We start from the raw sequence: 12,404 nt of genomic DNA on the forward strand, positions 1-12,404 counted from the left end.
TCTCTCACATTTATAAGCTCGTGACGTTCAGGCCTCAAGGGCCAGCCTTCTTCTCTCTGTCTGGGCTTCCCAACTCACATGTCTCGCTGACACCCCCACGGGCTCCTCGAACCACCTCAATTCTGCCCTGGGAACCCTGCCTGTCTCCTTCCTCACGGATGCAGGACGGACGCTCTATTTTTCCTGAGACCTGCCCTCCCGAGGAGCGTACATGCCGAGAACACTGGATGGGCACAAGTGGTTTATTAACTTTTCCTGGGAGGGGAGGCCTCAGAGAGTGGTAGGAGCTCCGCAGACGTGGAGCCGCATCCCCGCCGGAGGCCCAGCGGCCGGGGGGCGGAGTCCAGAGCCAAGAAGAGCCGCCCACATCGTGAGCAGGAGCTGGGAGGGCGGAGCGGTCTCGCCCGCAGAGGCCGCGGGGGGAAGCGGGCCCAGCCTCACCGATGCCGCTTTCGGATGCTCTGCAACTCCTGGTAGATGGTGCTGAAGCTGGGCCGCTGCCCGGGCTCGTAGGCCCAGCACTGCTCCATGAGCCTGAACACGGCATCGGGGCACAGCTCGGGGCAGGGCAAGCGGCCCCCTGTGAGGAAGGGCACAGCAGCCTGGCATGAGGAGGGGGTTGGGAGCCCCCTCACGGCCCCTGAGGGCAAACCATGAGCAACGGGCTGCGGAAGGTGCACTGAAGCGCTTCTCCAGGAGCCGCAAGCGCATAGAGGCCCTGACTGCCCTCCCACCGCGCACTAGCCGCACGGCCTCTGCAAGCCTCAGTCTTTCCTTCTGTAAAAGGGGCATATTAATCCCCTCCTCCCCTGCTGTGAGGAGGAAACAAAGTAATGGACAGCCTGGGCCACATCAGGTGTTCCCCCAGTGACCTCGATAGGACTGACTGCTCTTATTTGGCCCCAAGCGGGAAAATGGGAAGGGAGGGGACCTGGAAGAGTCCCCCAGCAGCCCGGGGACAGCAGCCTGGCTCTGAGCCTGCTGCCGGGCAGCGTGGCTGCCTTACCTGTTTCCACGAACTCCCGAGTCTGCTGATTGCTGAGGTTGGGGTAGGGCGAGGCTCCCAGGCTGAAGGTCTCCCAGAGCAAGATGCCAAAGCTCCACACATCGCTCTCGGAGGAATAGCGGCCTGCAGGGAGGCGCGGAGGCGTCAGAGGTGCGCCCCGCCCTGGGCTCACGGCCCAGAGCGCACAAGGCCCAGGTTGGCACGGGAGGCCCGGCGTCGTTAGCTTACCGTAGTTAAGAGCCTCGGGTGCAGTCCACTTCACGGGGACTTGTCTGAGGCCCCCCGAGGCAGCGTAGATCCCATCTTCTTCCTCCCGGGACATCCCAAAGTCACTGATCTTCAGGACGTTCTTCTCTGTGACCAGGCAATTCCGGGCAGCTAGGTCCCTGGGGAAAGGAGGCAGGAGAAGGGCTCACTCAGCCACCGTCCACACAGCATGTCACCTGCCTGAGCAGGGCACACCGACGAACCAAGGCTGCTCCCTGCCCCGGGACCCATGGTGCATGGGGAGAGGCTAAGTCCAGCGCTCGCACTGGGCCTGCTGCTGAGGGACACTGGGTGACACAGCACGGCCTGGGCCTGGCTGGGATCCCGGGGGGCTGGCGGCCCGAGGCCGGAGCTCCTTGCTCACCGGTGGATGCAGCCCTTGCTCTCCAGGTACTCCATGCCCGCGGCCGCGTCACCCACCATCTGCAGCAGAGTCTTCACCCGCAGGCGAGCTCCCTCGGTCCGAAGGAAGGTCAGGAAGTCGCCCCCTGGGGGTGAGTGCAGGGGAAGCCTTTTGAGCCTCCTGCAGGGGGCGCTCACCTAGCAGGACTGAAGTCCCCAGCCCTGCAGTGCGGCCCCCTGGGCTCACCCTGCACGAGCTCCATGACGATGTAGATGGGCTGCTTCTGGGTGCAGACGCCGATGAGACGCACGATGTTGGGGTGGCTGTACTGCTTCAGGATCCTGGAGGGCACTGCTGCTTAGGTTCCCGCTGTGGGGACTGGAGCGTCCCTCCCCAGCCCCGGGGCAGGACAGGGAAAAGGGCACCAGAAGAGGCAAGCTGGGACTCAGAAGGCCAGGAGGCCTGAATGTGTGTGACCTCTGGCGGGTCACGGAGCCTTGAGCCCCCAGCCCTGGGGGGCGTAGTCTGTGAGGATGACGTGACACGGCGGATGCGGCCCTCTGCACTGCACCACGCACAGAGGAATGCCCTGTACGGATCGCGACGGCGACCACTATTTCTTAACCTACCGCGCCTCCTGCAGAAACTTGGCCTTGAGGTCGGGTGGGAGCGTCTCTCGGCAAGATTTCACCGCCACCGGGGTGTTGTCCACTCGCAGGCGCCCGCTGAACACTTCACCAAAGTTCCCCTGAAACCACCCTAGGTGTCTACGCCCTTCCCTGGACCGCAGTCCTCTCGTGTCGAGGGACAGTCCTCCTTGTCCCCACCCGCCCTTCGCTCAGTGCCCCACCCCGGCTCCCTAGTTTACCCCCCGGTTGGGGAACCGAATGAGCACCCCTGGGAGAGGCAGGGGATGTCCCCTCTGACTTGCCACAGTCAGTAAGAGACACAACATGGAAAATCCAAAAGCCACTTTCCCTTAGGTTGGAAAAGACTTGTCATGTGTAGGAAACTGAATTCTTTCCTAAGCAGGTGCGTCATGGCTCCCACGGACACCGGGCGGCTCCTGTTGCACATGGGGCCCCTGGGGAGGCAGCGCCCGCGCGCGGGGCCGGCGGAGGGAGCCAGGAGACTGCCCCGGCTCCTGGAGGGCGGTGTGCGGTGCTGGCCAGGAGGGGAGTCAGGGACGGGCCGGCGCTCGGACTGAGGCAGGGAGGCCGAAGGGCTCTCTGCGGTGGGCGAGCGCCGGTGTGACCGGGTGGCGGGCTGGAAGCGGAGCTGGGTGAGGGGGACCGCAGGCAGCCGGGAGGCCAGCAGGGCATTCAACTCACCCGCCCAATCTGCTCGCCCAGCACCAGGTCCTCATGGTTCAGCGCCCACTTGTCCTGGGGGAGGGGGGGGTCAGAAGGCAGCAAAGGGCTGAAAATCTCCAAAGCTACAACTTTCATTTCTCGGTAGCTCGGTGAGTCTGTTACATGGCGGTTGGCCCGCATGTATCAGGATCATAATCGGATGACTCTGGGGACCAGGCAGGGACCTAAGTGGGTGAGTGCCAGCCTGCAGAATGGCAGTGGCCTTGACGTTCCAAATCTAGCAGGTGGCTGGCCCTGTATGTAGACCTGGGACCTGGGAACCCCCCTGCCTGCCCTGACTCTGTGCGCCTGAACCTACGCTCCCCAAGGCCTGCAGAGGGCGGAGTGGGCATCAGGGCCCAGGCTCACCTTGGGCACAGCCCTGCTCAGGACAACTCCGCTCTTCTTGGTGAGGGGCTGCTGGGAGCGCAGCAGGTGGTCGATGAGCAAGGGAATCGTGGGAAAGCCCTCGCCTTCCAGTCGGTACAGGTTCTGCAGGGCAGGGGCAACCTGGGGTGAGCAGCCTCCCAGGGCCCTGCCGAGGGGGCCTGGGGCCTGGGAGGGGGTGCCGAGCAGCAGGGAGAAAGGGCCTGCAGACAGGGCCTGATGGCGCCCCAATGCCCGCTCCCCGCCTGAGGAGGGGAAGCCGCCCTGAAGGTGTTAGCCATTTTTATTGCTGGAACGAGATGGTCTCTGCTACCCTCTCAAGGCCGTCCCCCGGGGGCGGGAGGGCTGGGGCCCACTCACGTCCGAGGACTGGATGATGAAGTGCCGGGGCTGGCCGTCCCACAGGACCGACAGCACGCACTCCTGCTTGCCCTGGCTCTCCCGCACCAGGAAGTCCCCACACTGCGTCAGCAACTCGGCCACCTCCGTCCGCGGGATGGCCCCGTGGTACCACAGCTGCTCGTGCAGGGGCTTCTGCACCTCAGGGACGAGCTGCACCAGTGGGGGGAGCTGGGGAGGAGCGAGGGGGGGGTCACTCAGCCCGCTCCTCGGGGGTGACGACTAGGCCAACTCAAGGTCAGGGGCGTTTCTGCCTCATGTGGCCTCCGTCCTCCCAAACCGCCAGAGAGGCGGGCAGAGCCCTCGCAGGCCCCCAGAACGGGCTCACTCTGGGCAGAGCAGGGATGGGCAGCCTGGGCTTGGCTGGGCGCAAACCACGCTTTTGCCTTTTACCCCAGGCCACAGCCTCCCAACCACTCCCAGAGCAGGAAGAGCCGTGCGTGGGGCAACCAAGGCTGCAGGTCCCTCTGCACTTGTGGCTGAGATGGGGAGACAGGCTCTGGGGGTGTCTGCACCTGGACACCCCATAAAAGCAGCCTGAGCACAGCCTCCTCTCTACTAGGGCAACCGAGTGACTAACCCGGACCCCATGGTGGGAGGGGCCTAAGGGGGATGTTTCTGAGACCCCCCACCCCACTGGCCCACCACCACTGGGAGAAGAAAGGGAGGTGTAGGCCTGGCTGGGCTCCACTCACCGAGAACTTGGGGCGAAAGATTCCTGAGATGTGGCTCTTAAGGATCTCCAGGGTGGGCGTCCTTCCCCCTTCCCGCTCATGCTCCTGAGGCCAGGGACAGACGTCAGCGGGTGGCCAGGCTTGGGAGGCGGAGGGCGAAAATGAGGAGCGCGGCCTGGGCCAGCCTGCAGGGCGGCCGCGGTGGGCGGTGGGGTGCTCACCGAGGACGAGGTGGAGTGGCGGTCGTCCTGCAGGAGTGGCACGGGCGGGGGCTCGCCAGGGCCCAGCTTCTTCAGCTTGTCCTGCAGTAGGTCCTGCTGGGCCTGCAGCTTGGCCTGGCTGCACAGCGCCACCTGCAGCCCCTGCAGCTCCTCCTGTAACACCTGCCTCTTGCCCAGCAGGTAAACCCTGCAGGCGGGAGAGAGGGCTCAGCCTGCAGCTGGCAGCCAGCAGCAGGGAGGGCAGGTGTGAGGCTCCTGCTATAGGTGGGACCCACTCACCGCTGGCGGGGATGGATGCTCTGCTCCTCCTTCCGGAGCTCCCTCTGCAGTTGAGTGACCACTTCCTGCCGGCTTAACACTGCCTGGGTGGCCCCAGCCAGCTCATCTGTCACTGAGGTGAGCCTGTGCCAGAAGGAAGGACAGCGGTAGAGCCGGCCTCTCGGATGCACCCTGCAGATCCCCGGCACCCACCCCGCCCTGGCACCCACGTGTGCTGCACGCTCTCCACCGTCAGCTCATTCAACTGCAGCTCCCCGGGCTCCAGGGCTTCGCTGTCCTCCAGCAGCGACTCATCAAATGTGACGCAGGGTGGGATATCGGGTGTGGATCTGCGGGCGGGGAGACCGTGCCCAGTCAGGTCGGGGAACAGCCCAGCAGCCCTGGTGTCCGGCAGGGGCAAGGCAGGGGCTTACCCATACTGCCGTAGGAAGCCCTGGTACTCGGCATCCGGCTGGATGCGGGCAACGGCTGCAGCCATCTCCTGGTGAAGGGCCACCACCTCGTCCTGCACCAGGCTGCTAATCTCCAGGTACTCCTGCAGGATCTCCTTCCTACCCACAGACGGGACCCCAGGTCAGCAGGGCCTCAGGCCTGCGCGAGGCTGGGGAGCTTGGGGCCCCCGACTCTGGGTTGGGAGTCGGCCCTGGGCTTGAGCTCCCCTTCATCATTTACCAGCCAAATGACCACTGGCAGATTACTTCCTGCTATGTGTCACGGGGCTGCTGGGAGTCGCATTTCGTGAGAGGGGCGTGCATCGTGTGTGTTGCACAGGAAATGCTGGTTAAACATGCACCGCGCTCCTATCTACCCCGAGTAGCCAGCCGCCCTGGCACACCGGCGTGAGCGTCACTGCGCTGTAACCCCCACCTTCACGCGCCCAGGCCCAGCTCCTCCCCAGAGCCCCAGTTACGAGTATCCATTCACACACTCAAAACGTCTGGCTGGACACCATGTGTTGAAAAACGAATTCCCCTTCCTAATCCCTGAGCCCGTGTCTCCCAGAGCCTTCTCCGCACACGCTAACAGCTACTACTGCGTCTTCCCGGTGCCCTGGGCCCAGTCCTTGGAGTCACCCTCCACTGCTCCCCACTTCCAATCCATACAGAAACCCCACTGGCTCTGCTTTCAAAATCCATCCAGGACCTGACCACCTCTCTGCTCCGTGGGTCTGAATGGCTACAGGCTGTGTGTGGTCTGGAGTATTCAAGTAGCCTCCTGTCCTCTCCAGTTTTCCTTGCTCTTGTCCTTGTCCCCAGAGGTCTAGTCTCTATTCTCAACATAGCGGAAGTCCTCACAAAGGAACTGCTGCCAACCTCTACACCCCAGCAGCGCCCAAGCCTGGCCTCCTCCAGCCTCAAGGCTGACTCGGTCCTTCTCCGACTCCGCACGGGCTACACCAGCCTCCTCGCTTTTGACGGATGTCAAGCATTCTCTCACCTCAGGGCCTTTGCACTGCTGTTCCCTCTTTTTCCCAGCATCCCCTGCTTCAGTCCTGCACTCTGAGGCTTTTTCACACTGCTCTGTTTAAGACTGTCCCCTCACCCCTCTTTCCTGTTTTCATTTGCCCCATAAGCACCCACCGCTTCCAGTATTTTACTTACTGATTTTCTCCCCTGGTATTACTGATCTTAGAGGACGGATATTTTTATCTGTGTTTTTCTCTGCAGTATCCTAGAGCCTAGATGGTGCTCAATAAATACAAGGAAGCCCTGCAATCAGGAGCCCTGGAATAATGTAGTTTAGGTGTACATGGACTGGCGTCAATCCCCGGCCCAGGGGCCTGTTCTCCTGTGATTCCACGGCCATTGCTTTTACAGGACCGACTTTTCTGGGCGCGGTGGAAGGGTGACGGGGCTGGGGCGGGGCTGCGGGCTCACAGGATGCAGGCCATCTCCTGGTGCAGGTCCTGCAGTGACTGGAGCAGGCCGGGCAGCATGAGCTGGTGGTGGTGCTGGTGGTGCAGCTGCGCGGCCCGAACACCGAGCACGTAGCGGTTATGGTGAGCAAAGAGCTTCCACAGGCTGCGCACATACTTATCCTTGGCCCTGTCTCGGTCCTTGTCTGCCGGGTTCAGAGAAGCAGGGTGAGTGACAGACGGCTCAGAGGCCCCAGGCAGCCCCCACGCCCCAGGCACCTGCGGGCAGGTTGGAGGGAAGGCACGCACCTTTGCTGGACTCCTGGTATTTGCGTCTGGCCTGGGTGCTGTCTCGGGCCAGGGCTCGGTACTGATTCTTCAGCTTCTCGATGTCCTGGCTGTGGGTCTGGGGAGAGAGAGAAGCGGTGCGGGTCAGCAGGTCAGCAGGTCCCCAGGGCAGCACGTCCAAGCCCATCCTCCAGGGAGGGCGTGCAGACCTCTGGGGGTCAGAGAAGCTGGACGCAGGACAAGCCCTTGGGGCCTGGGGGAGGCTGCGATCGCCCCTCCGAGGCCCAGAGTGGTGTCTGGTGGCAGGCAGGGCCTGGTCACAGGCGCACAGAGCCCCACACTCAGGAGGCCCCCCCCCCGCGCTTGGTTTAACGCTCTGTTGATGCCACGTTGAAATGCTCGCGGACTCTTTCACACGGGCGCCACATCTTTGGTCCCCACTGAGCCCTGCGAATGACATTCCTGGCAGCAGGAACCACAGATGGCCAAGACCAGCGCTCTCATTCCAAGTCCCCCGTTTAGGTACTGGGACAGTCTTGGGCCGGCTGCATCCCTCTCCTCTGAACCTCAGTCTCCCCCCACCACGAGCCTTTTCCTTCAGGAGCCAACTGGTGAACGTGCAAGGCATGGCGGCCATACCGTCTCTGTGGCAACTACTCAGCTCTGCCGTTGTAGCTCTGTAGTAGCCACGGATGACTTGAGAACAGATGTGTGTGGCTGTGTACCAGTTAAAGCCCCTGTAACGACGGGCCCACCCAGTATTGAGACGAGGTTCTGGGGAGAGAGGAGTGGATCCACACTGGCCACCAGGGGCCGCTATAGGTCCATGGCAAGGGCAGGTTTTGCAAGAGGGCCACCAGCACATTCAATTAGAACAACAATTTTCAACCTTTTTCATCTCCTGGCACTAATTACTAAAATCCTGCAGTACACCGAAAAATATTTTTGGACGAGCAGACCAAAAAAAAAAACCCCAACAAAACAAAATATATAATTTTGATTGATTTACTAAATAAATAAATAAAATAATTACCTACCCTTTTTGCTCCAGGGCTCTTTAAAAAAAAAAAAAATCAGTTGCCTTTACTTGTAGGTAAGGATTTCTGGTAGCATGAACTAACCAATCAGACGCAATCTTATTATGCGATGTGACCAATGAGACGTAACTCTGTTACATGACCTATACGCTATGGTTCATTCAGGACAGGGCACTCACACCCACAGCTACTGTTGTGTTGGCTGTTGCTGTTTTTTTTCTTTGACAATCTAAGGGAAAAGAGACCAATGCCCCTGACTGAACATTCAAAAGTCCTTGCAGTGCGCTGGTTGCAAACTGCTGACCGAGAAGGCTGGGAGTACTCAGATTAATAGCTCCTCCAATCCCATGGCCTCCAAACGGAGGAGATGGGCAGGATTCAAATGCAGACAGGCTGACTGCACAGGCCCAGTGTCCAGCCTCTGTGCTGGGGCCATGCTGCTGCCTTGTGGTTTCTCCGGGACCCTGGGAAGAGCCCACCTAGGCCAAGGGCAGGCAGACTGGCCCCCATTCCTCTGTCTCTTAGCTCCCGGAGCCAGCTGGTGCCCTGCGGACGGTGAGTCCTAGGTCTTTGCTCCCCAGGCAATGGCCGGACCACTCATCCTGATGCCTGGGCACACAGTAGGGCGACAGAAAATGCACAGGGAGGCCCTGCTGTACGCCAGCCCAAGAAGGTGCGAAAGGAAGCTTCCAGGAACAGGCCTGTGGTCAGGACTTCCACCTTCCTGTAAATCCAGGGGCTCTTATACAAAACCAGCCCTTTTAGCTTAAGACGTAGGCAGAAGTGGTCGGGTGAAGCCCCCCGGACGCCCACCCACCTTGGTTAGCTCCTGCTGCAGCTGCTGCCACTGCTCGCCATAGGTCTTGCGCAGCTGTTGCCGCACCCCGATAAGCAAGCTTAGCTTGCTGAGGGGTCCGGAGTTCAGATCTTCTGCGTGCTGCCTCAGCAGCCGGCTCAGGCCCTCCGTCTGGCTGGCGACCTCGGCCCAGGACTGCAGCACGGGACGGGGCAGGTGAGACAGGGCGAGGGGACTCGGGGGCCCAGGCTGCCCAATCGCTAACCCTCCCCAGGGCGTCTTTGGGAACGGAAGGGACAGACAGATGTGCCTGGAACCTCCAGGAATTCTTGGGGTGAAGGTGGGAAGGGGGTGAGGAGGCCTGAGGCCCCATCAAACCCCACCTGGCTGACGGGGCTGTTGAGGCTGCCCCGGCCCTGGGCCCCGCCGTCCTGCAGCGACATGTGGTGGAGCAGCCCCGCATACTCCCGGTCACTCTTGACCCGCTGGGCCATCCACTTCCTCATGCCCTCCAGCAGCCGGAGCTCGGCCTCCTGCATTTGCTGCACTGCCCCGTGGCCCTGGGGGCTGCACAGCTCCGAAGAGAAGCCCATGGCACTGTCCTGCAGACAGAGTAAGAAGGGGCCACAGGTGGGGAGGTAGCTGCTGCTGACGGAGGCCAAAGGCAGGGAGGCTGCGGGCTGAGGACCAGGAGAAGCTGCAGACTGGTGGGGGCTGGGGGCTGGGGGCTCGTCCAGCAGAACTGCGGCCACAGGTGCAAACCACCACCTCGCCTGGGACTGACTGTCTCCTGTGTCTCAGGCAAAGGCCTGGCGCCAGGGGACCCCTCCCAGTCCTGGAACAGAACCGCTGAGAGTCTCCTCCCTTCCACCCAGTACCCGTCCCAGGGGTGCGCCAGCCTGGGCCCTGCTCCTGCGGCCACCCCTGCCCAGGCCTGTTCTGTGTCTACTGTGAACCTGTTGGGACCCGGCCCCTGCTCCCCTGCCACCACCCACTGCCCGCTGCCTCCTGCCTCCCGGGCCTTGGGCAGGAGTTCGGACTCACGGCTCCGGCAGCTGCTCCGGGGGCCCGCAGGGGACCGACTTAGGCCCAGCCAAGTGGCCAGTTCCTGATTCGGTGCTTCCTCCTCCCGCGGTTTCAGTTAGCTCAGGCCCTGGGGCGGGCCGCTGAGGGGAAGGGGCGGGCGGTCACCCCCATGCCTGCCGGCCCCCCCTGCCCAGCCCCAGCCACACAACCACGGAAACGGAAGGGAGGAGGGGCCGGGGAAGAATGGCCCTCCAGAGGGCAGCCTGGGCCGCACTCCCCAGGGCCTGGGGTGGGGACGGGGCGGCCCCAGGTTGCCTTGTACAGGGGAAGCACAGGGAGAGGCTGCAGCCGATGCTAGGCCTCTGACCCTGGGGGTCCAGCGGCGGGCAGGCAGCCCAGTGGCCCCAGAAGAGTGAGAGTGAGCACGGTCCAGACTCTCCGCACCCCAGGGGCTCCCCAAGGAGCGCTCCGGTGCCCGGCTCCCTTGAAGTAAAACGTCCAAGGGCATCTACCTGCAAGAGGCCTGGTCCTGGAGGGCCAACCAGTCCTGCCTACCCCAGGTGGGGGCTTCTGTCCCAGGGAGACGTGAGGGGTGGTCTGGGGAGGTGAAGAGGTGGCTGCCCGGCTGGGGCTCGGGCTCTTCCCCGGCGAGAGCACCCTGGCCTGCCTGGCCCCACTGCAGGCCTCAGCCCTACACCAGGTGACCAGACACTTCCTTCAGCCCAGGGGGACCCTGACCCTGAGCAACGGGGACACAGGCTGTTACCGTCCACCCTGCTGGAGACCAGGCCTGTGGGGGTGGAGGTGGTCAGCTTGTCCCACCTCCTGGGCTCATCCCCATCTGCTCCCTAAAGCAGGGGTGTCCAACCTTTTGGTGTCTCTGGGCCACAGTGGAAGGAGAGTTGTCTTGAGGCACACATTAAATACACAAACGCTAATGGAAACTGATGAGCAAAAAAAAAAAAAAAAAAAAAAAAATTCACGATTTTGTGTTGGGCTGCATTGGGCCACGCACAGCCTTCCGGCTGCAGGCTGGACACCCTTGAAAGGGACCCCTCAGCAGACAGACTTTGCAGTCCTGGCCCCTCCCCATCTCCAGGCACACAGACGTCACACGGGGCATCTCGTCCCCCTGCCACGCCCGCACCACCCCTCACGGGACGCCGCCCCAAGGACCTGGGAAGAATGGCACCACCACACTGGAGAACAGGTCTGGTTTGCATAGTCTGCACGTTTAATCACTTTAAAACCTCTAACATTATCTCGTGTCCATTAAATAGAACCAACAATGCTGGGCCTGTTTAAATTACAAGGAAAAAAAATTGCTGTGCACCAACCCAGTATCTTACAAAACCAGCCGGGCTGGCCACAAGGGGGCGGGAGGGGGCGCCCCTGGGCAGGTGGCTGGGTGCCAGGAGGGGCCCGGGGAGAGGGAGAAGGGGGCTCCCAAACAGAAGGGGGCTGATTGTCCTACTGGGAGGGGTGCGAAAGGCACGTCAGAAGAGCGGAACTCGGAGGGGGCAGGCCGGGCCGGCACTTTCTCTGCCAGGGCACAGTGATGGAGGGGGCGCGGTGCCGCTGCCTGCCCACCCCTGGCACTTGGAGAACCAGCAACCCGTGAGCCCTTGGCACAAGCCCCACTGGAACCGGGGCAACAGCCGCCCCTCCCACCGCAGTCTCCCTTTCCGAGGGCGCCCCTGGCCAGCCTCCTCAGGACTTGGGGCTCAGCTACACCTCACTCCCCCACAACGTGCTGCGGCCCCACACCTCAGGGCCCGGGCAGCCGGGGGGAACAGCAGGGTGGAAAGTAGGTGTGGGAAGGTGGGTGGTCCGGCTGCTACCCCCATTAAAAATACAAAAAAAAAATCAGCATCTAAAGTGAAATCATCACAGAGTGAAAATATATCCTCAAACAGCCCCTGAGATCCCCACAGGGGAAAGCAGCATCGGGTGGGAGGCGGGAGGGGCCGGCTGGGCCACCGTCCCTCCCCACCACCCACCCAGGGGCTCCGAGGCCGTGAGAGCCAACAGCCCAGGCAGCCCCGGGCTCAGAGAACAGGGGCCTGGGCCCCGGCGGGAGGGGAGGGTGGTCCGGACGCCAGCGTGGGGCCTGGCGGGGCCAGCCACGCTCAGCGGGCCGCCAGCTGTGGTGAGCAGAGAGACACACGCCTGTGCACACACACACCCTGGAAGCACCTGCCTCGCCTTGGTCCCTTCCTTCCATCACTGCTTCTGCCCGAGGCGCATCGGAGGTGGGGGCGCTGTCAGGGATGCACAAGCCCTTGAAGGTGGCCTCCTCCATCACCTGCCCCTGGGTCAGCCTCCCTGCTGCCTGGATGGGGACCATTATTGCTTTAGAGGGACGGGGAAGAAGCCAGAGCTGCAACCGGGTCAGGAATCCGGAGAGAGAAGGGCTTCCCCTCTTTCCTCCGCAGGGAACTCAGGCTGAGGCCCGGACAACCTTGCAGAGCTGC

General features: G+C 62.4%; 1 protein-coding gene across 1 annotated transcript; it reads right to left on the reverse strand.

The window, feature by feature from the left end:
- Window positions 1-234: 234 nt before the first annotated feature.
- On the reverse strand, window positions 235-10,846 carry FES (FES proto-oncogene, tyrosine kinase). Its single transcript, XM_037149139.2, has 19 exons — window positions 9,949-10,846; window positions 9,288-9,506; window positions 8,926-9,099; window positions 7,093-7,189; window positions 6,806-6,989; window positions 5,342-5,479; window positions 5,138-5,257; window positions 4,929-5,051; window positions 4,650-4,836; window positions 4,450-4,533; window positions 3,716-3,925; window positions 3,338-3,460; window positions 2,948-3,001; window positions 2,246-2,364; window positions 1,863-1,957; window positions 1,638-1,761; window positions 1,235-1,392; window positions 1,007-1,129; window positions 235-580 (listed from the first exon to the last, which is right to left on the reverse strand). Exons 2-19 carry the CDS (start codon window positions 9,495-9,497, stop codon window positions 438-440), a joined length of 2,466 nt encoding a protein of 821 aa, XP_037005034.2. The 5' UTR covers window positions 9,498-9,506; window positions 9,949-10,846; the 3' UTR covers window positions 235-437.
- Between the last annotated feature and the right edge of the window lie 1,558 nt (window positions 10,847-12,404).

This window comes from Artibeus jamaicensis, unplaced genomic scaffold (genome assembly GCF_021234435.1).
Source record: "Artibeus jamaicensis isolate MK-2021 breed Jamaican fruit bat unplaced genomic scaffold, CSHL_Jam_final scaffold_612, whole genome shotgun sequence".
NCBI lineage: Eukaryota > Metazoa > Chordata > Mammalia > Chiroptera > Phyllostomidae > Artibeus > Artibeus jamaicensis.